Here is a 5,859-nt window from a genome sequence, read left to right as displayed (position 1 = left end):
GTGGGTCTCCTAGAGTGGGTCTCCTAGGGTGGGTGGGTCTCCTAGGGTGGGTCTCCTAGGGTGGGTCTCCTAGAGTGGGTCTCCCAGAGTGGGTCTCCTAGAGTGGGTCTCCTAGAGTGGGTCTCCTAGAGTGGGTCTCCCAGAGTGGGTCTCCTAGAGTGGGTCTCCCAGAGTGGGTGGGTCTCCTAGAGTGGGTCTCCTAGGGTGGGTGGGTCTCCTAGGGTGGGTCTCCTAGAGTGGGTCTCCCAGAGTGGGTCTCCTAGAGTGGGTCTCCTAGAGTGGGTCTCCTAGAGTGGGTCTCCCAGAGTGGGTCTCCTAGAGTGGGTCTCCTAGAGTGGGTCTCCTAGAGTGGGTCTCCTAGAGTGGGTCTCCTAGGGTGGGTGGGTCTCCTAGAGTGGGTCTCTTTAGGTGTGTTCACACCAAACGCGATGAACGCGGCGCGATTACATACAAAGTCTATGTACAAACGCGATGGCGCGATAGACGCGTTTCGCGCGTCAAAACGCCGAAACGCCCCAAACGCTGAAGTTGAAATATTTGAACTTCTGCGAAAAAATGGCGTGACGCTCCAGCGCGATAGCCAATCAGCGTTGAGTTGCTCCCCCCGTCATCAGTGAAGTCCTGCTGTTGTTGAATCAGGAAATTAATGCTGTAGCCGCCATGTTCACCCAGAGCTCTACGACCCCTCATATCAGTAGAGACCAGACTATGTGTGTACGTGTGTGTGTGTGTGTGTGTGTGTGTGTGTGTGTGTGTGTGTGTGTGTGTGTAAACCATATGGTGCAAACAATGAATAGACGCTGCCGTATTTACGTCTAGATGACGTTATCGTGAGTGTTGATGGAGCTGCTATAATGTTAGCATAGCCTAGCACCGATCGATCCGAGCTTCATTGAGAAAACAAGTACAAATCGGCATCATTACGTAGTTATTTCGGAGTCCCTTTTTGTCGGTTTATTGCCGTTAAATCACAGCCAAGTCAGTGTATTGTGTGTTCATACAGCTGTAGTAAACAGCCGACGTGTGGCTCGCTAGACACAGTGAGCTCGATGAAATCCACGGAGCTCCTCTGGACTATGTTATGAACCAGACATGACGGCGTTTAGTTCCCCGTGATATCTGGGACTTCCACAACACGTACTGAGCAGAAATAGAGGTGATTTTTCTACGGTTGATGGCGGACAGTTGAACAGCTTTCAGGCCGATAAGCCACGCCCCCTCTCCGGCGCGTCCAGCGCGATGCACGCCAATGAACACAAATAGTCCCCGGCGATGCCGGCGGCGCGATGGACGTGATTCGCGCCATGTTCATCGCGTTTGGTGTGAACACACCTTTAGGGTGGGTCTCCTAGGATGGGTCTCTCAGGGTGGGTGGTTCTACTAGGGTGGTTCTCCTCGGTTGGTTCTCCTCGGGTGGTTCTCCTCGGGTGGTTCTCCTCTGCGTCTCCTCAGACTCTCACAGTCCGACCCCAGAGACCTCTGGTTCTGAAGGTTCCCCCTGAACTTGGTGTTTCTTCATGTGCTTGCTGAAGATCCGTGCTCCGCTCAGGTTCTTCTTGCAGATGTTGCAGAAGTACGGCCGCGTGTCTGAGTGCATGTCCACGTGGTAGCTGAGCTCCAGGGAGCGGCTGAAGCTCTTGCTGCAGAGCGGACACTGGTATCGGACCCCCGAGTGAGTCAGCTGGTGGCTCTTTAGGGAGCTCTGCTGCTTGAAGGTCTTGAGGCAGACGGAGCAGGTGAAGGGCCGGGCGTCGGTGTGGACTCGCTGGTGTCGCCGCAGGGCGCTGGAGAAGGTGAAGCTCTTGTTGCAGTCGGTGCAGGTGTAGGGTTTCTCCCCGGTGTGGATCCTCCGGTGCTCCGTCATGTGGACGTGCTGGGTGAAGCTCTTCTTGCAGGTGGAGCACTGGAACGGACGCTCGCCGGAGTGGATCCTCAGGTGCTTCTTCAGCGCCGACGCCTTGAAGCAGTCTCGACTACAAACGGGACAGCAGTGCTTCTTCTTCCCGTCGCTGTCGGCCTCCACCTCTGAGCCGCCATCTTGTTCTGTCAGAGACACACGGGGGTAATTACTGAGGTAACACATCAGTTCTAACTTCCTGTCTCTGGCTAACGTTTAGCTAACCGCCGTCAGCAGGCTAACATTAAGCTAACCTCTGTGTCTCTAGGTAGAAGAGAGGCCCCAGGCCTGCAGACTCACCAGTGAATCCATGTGCAGGTTAAGTGAATGGGGACGATGTTGTTGATCGTCATAGTGTTCAACCAATCAGATCTTTAGTTTGACATGTTGGGCGTATTCTTTGACGTGTCAGAGCTGCTAGCTGGCCTACAGCTACGTGATTGGTCATGTGGAGCGACATGTTCAGCCTCAAACGCATTAAAACGTGTTCAAGAAACACAACTGAGGAGGCTCGACTGTCTTCACTGGCGTCCATGAATCCAGAAGAACTTCTGACTGGAACTACAACACACGGATGAACTGAACAACGTGAGATTAAACTCTTTATTAACAAAGAAAGGAGGATGGACTTTGTCTTTAAACAGTGAACAGCAGCTCTGGTAAGTTAAATGCGTTAGCATCTGCAGCAGCTTTAAGATGCTTGTTTATATATTATTATTTGTATGAAGATGGATTTTTGTTTGGTTTAATATGTGATCGGAACCATCGTTACATCCTATGTTGCTCTGGGGACATATTTAGTCGGTGCCAGTGTTGCCAACTTGGCGACTTTCTCGCTAAATATATATATATATATATATATATATATATATATATATATATATATATATATATATCAGATCTGATATTAAACCGCCGTCAGATGATCAATACTAACCGCTCAGAGGCCTCCAGTCCTCTTCTTCTCCATCAGAGTTTATCAAACCGCTCACGTCTCCTCCCTCCTCTCCTTCCTCCTCCTCCTCTCCTCCCTCCTCTCCTTCCTCCTCTCCTCCCTCCTCTCCTTCCTCCTCTCCTTCCTCCTCCGTCTTCAGCGAGTTGTCCTGGTCACCGTGGCTCGGGTTACCACCAGGTAAAGGTCTGGTAGAAAGGTCCTCTGAGTCCTGGAGACAGAAGAGTCTCAAGTTAGCTCCTCCTCCAATGATGAAGATGATGATGACTCATGTCTTACCTTCTCGTTCACAGCTTCCTGTTCATCTTCAGTCTTTATGTTGAGCCAGAACTCCTAAACAGATTGTAACATTTGTTCTTTTAGTTTTTCATCACCAGATTATGATTATTAATAAAACTAAAGTATCTAAACTCACCTTTCCAGCAGTGAGGCGTTCTTTGCCCTCAGCGTGTGTCTGCAGGTGCTTCCTGAGCAGTCCGGGCCGGTTGAAGCTCTTGCTGCACAGCGAGCAGCGGTGAGGCTTCTGTCCCGTGTGGAGCCTCTCGTGGTCCCTGAAGGAGGACGCCGTGGAGAAGACCTTGTCGCAAAAGGAGCAGCGGTGGAGGTTCCCCTCCTCGTGGGTCTTCTGGTGGCCGGAGAACCCGGTCCTGGAGGCGAAGCTCTTGGGGCACAGCGGGCAGCGGAAGGGCCTCTCTCCGGTGTGCGTCCGCTCGTGTTGGACCAGGTGGCGCCGCTGGAAGAAGCCTCGGCCGCACGCCGAGCACACGTGCGGCTTCTCGGCGGCGTGCCGGAGCCGGTGCCTGCGCAGGCAGCCCGGCTGGGCGTAGCTCGCCCCGCAGTCCGGGCAGCGGTACGGCTTCTCTCCGGTGTGAACCCGCTGGTGCGTCGCCACGTTCACCTTCTTGGTGAAGCGTTTCCCGCACACGGAGCAGCTGTACGGTTTCACTCCAGAGTGAGAGTTCATGTGGTCGGCCAGCCGGGACGGGCGGGAAAACACCCGGCCGCATTCCAAACAGCTGTGACGCCGCTTTGACTGACGGCTGCTCCGCTTCAGTGCCGCTCCGCCTGCAGACAACGAAACAGGGGTTAACTAACCCAAATATATGAACCATATTATCAATATGATTATTGATCAGATGTGACCATATTATATTCCTGCTGAGTAAAAACTACATTCACATAGAAACAGTGTTTTTGAGTTGACCTCTGACCTTCAGCAGGACGCTGAGGACACACCTCCTCACTTTGGTCTGTTTCCACTTTCACTGAGTTCATCTCATCGTCTGCTCCTTCTCCTCTCAGCCTGTGAGACAAGAAAGAGGGAGTGAGGACACGCCTCTTCTGAGCCTGTGAGACAAGGCAAAGGGAGTGAGAAAATACGCAGAGAACATCTCAAGTCTCTTAATTGTCGTTTCCTCGCTCCTCGCTCGAACCGGAAGTTGTTCTGCGCCTCCATACTGACGGCCGTCCCAAAGCTCTCATTAGCTCTGAGGAGAGAGGAGACAGGAGAGAGGAGAGAGGAGGGAGGAGGGAGGAGAGATCTCTGAGGAGTCATGAGCGAGGAACCAGGAGAACAGACTTCCAGGAAGTGTTGTAACGGTGGCCACGCCCCCTCAGTGCTCATCATGTGATTGGACGCTGCAGCTGATGACTGAGTTTAACAGCAGAGTGAAGATCAGATTAAACTCTAGTTTATATTTGATCTGTTCTCTGCTTTAAATAGATGTTCATTGTAGTCTGAACAACAAAAGAACCACAAACAACTTCCTTCATTTATTAAAGATTAGTGTTTTCATGATGTTTCCTCAATAACTTCATGATGAAAGGATGAAAGTGAATCTTTACATCATTGATCATCATTTCATTCAGTCACTGAGGATCATTCAGAGTTTCATGAGTTTCATCATTTCAGAGAAACAATCATCATGTTCTGCTTATTTCATGATGACGTCACAGTTTAAAACGTTCAGACGCAAATAATCATAAACAAGACGAAAACATTCCACCGTAGAGATGATCCTGATCTCATGAACACAGTTTAACAGACTACAGAGACGATCACTGTGTTTATGAGTTATTAGTGTTATTAGTTCCTATTATTAGTCCAGAGATCATGAGAACAGACTCACACTCCTCTAAAGTCTCTCCAGCTGTTAAAGCGACTGACAGCTGATCCAGATGTGATCAGCTGATCCTCGTCATCAGAAACAGAAACTCTTAAAACATGTTTCCTCGTTTCCTCTCTCCTCAGATGGTTTCCTTGCGTCTCTCCATGCATCCCTGGTGGGAGGGACTAAGATGCAAGGAAGGAAGCCAAGTGAGGGAAACGGGGATGCAATTAAGAGACTTGGCATGTACCCAAGGAGTGAGGACACGTCTCTGAGCCTGTGAGACAAGACAAAGGGAGCAGGACATGTCTCCTCTGAGCCTGTGAGACAAGACAAAGGGAGCAGGTCATGTCTCCTCTGAGCCTGTGAGACAAGACAAAGGGAGTAGGACATGTCTCCTCTGAGCCTGTGAGACAAGACAACGGTCAAAGCGTTATCATGAGATCCTCTACTGAGGTAAAAGTATTAGTACCACACTGTGGTATACTACACTGTGGTACTAATACCACACTGACAGAAAACTGTTTTTTATTCTTTATTAATATTAATAAATAATAATAATTAATAATAATAATAAGTAATACAAAAGTATTATTATTTTCACACGTAAACATATTTCATAAAGAAACTAATCTCAGATAAATGAAACAAATACTGCAGTAACGTGTGAGTTAGTGACGTCACACTCTCTAACGGTTCAGTTACTCCGCTGGTCTCGCTCTTTGTGTTCATCAGTGCGTTTAGCAGCGTCTCAGCCAATCAGAAGAGAGCCGTTACAGCCAATCAGAAGAGAGGAGAGCCGTAACATCAATAAACACCGAGCACGTCTTTAGCTAACAGCTAAGCTAGCTTTAGCTTTCTAACCGTAAACTAACACCGTTAACGTTCACGGAAACACACAA

At 49.7% G+C, this 5,859-nt stretch overlaps 1 protein-coding gene across 1 annotated transcript in view; it reads right to left on the bottom strand.

Annotated features, from left to right (window-relative positions):
- Nucleotides 1-1,456: 1,456 nt before the first annotated feature.
- The window catches only part of LOC306699756 (uncharacterized protein), a gene marked incomplete at both ends in the record, with an annotated part of 6,604 nt that continues 2,201 nt past the window's right edge, over nucleotides 1,457-5,859 (bottom strand). The window contains 7 exons of the mRNA XM_079164476.1: nucleotides 1,457-2,043; nucleotides 2,835-3,060; nucleotides 3,129-3,182; nucleotides 3,265-3,914; nucleotides 4,061-4,196; nucleotides 5,208-5,234; nucleotides 5,335-5,363. Of these exons, the coding sequence (XP_079020602.1) occupies nucleotides 1,457-2,043; nucleotides 2,835-3,060; nucleotides 3,129-3,182; nucleotides 3,265-3,914; nucleotides 4,061-4,196; nucleotides 5,208-5,234; nucleotides 5,335-5,363 (1,709 nt within the window). The remainder of the gene's footprint in view (nucleotides 2,044-2,834; nucleotides 3,061-3,128; nucleotides 3,183-3,264; nucleotides 3,915-4,060; nucleotides 4,197-5,207; nucleotides 5,235-5,334; nucleotides 5,364-5,859) is intronic.

This window comes from Pholis gunnellus (assembly GCF_910591455.1).
Source record: "Pholis gunnellus genome assembly, chromosome: 8".
Classification (NCBI taxonomy): domain Eukaryota; kingdom Metazoa; phylum Chordata; class Actinopteri; order Perciformes; family Pholidae; genus Pholis; species Pholis gunnellus.
The sequence above is the reverse complement of the archived record's forward strand: the minus strand, read 5'-3'. Positions and strand labels throughout refer to the sequence as shown.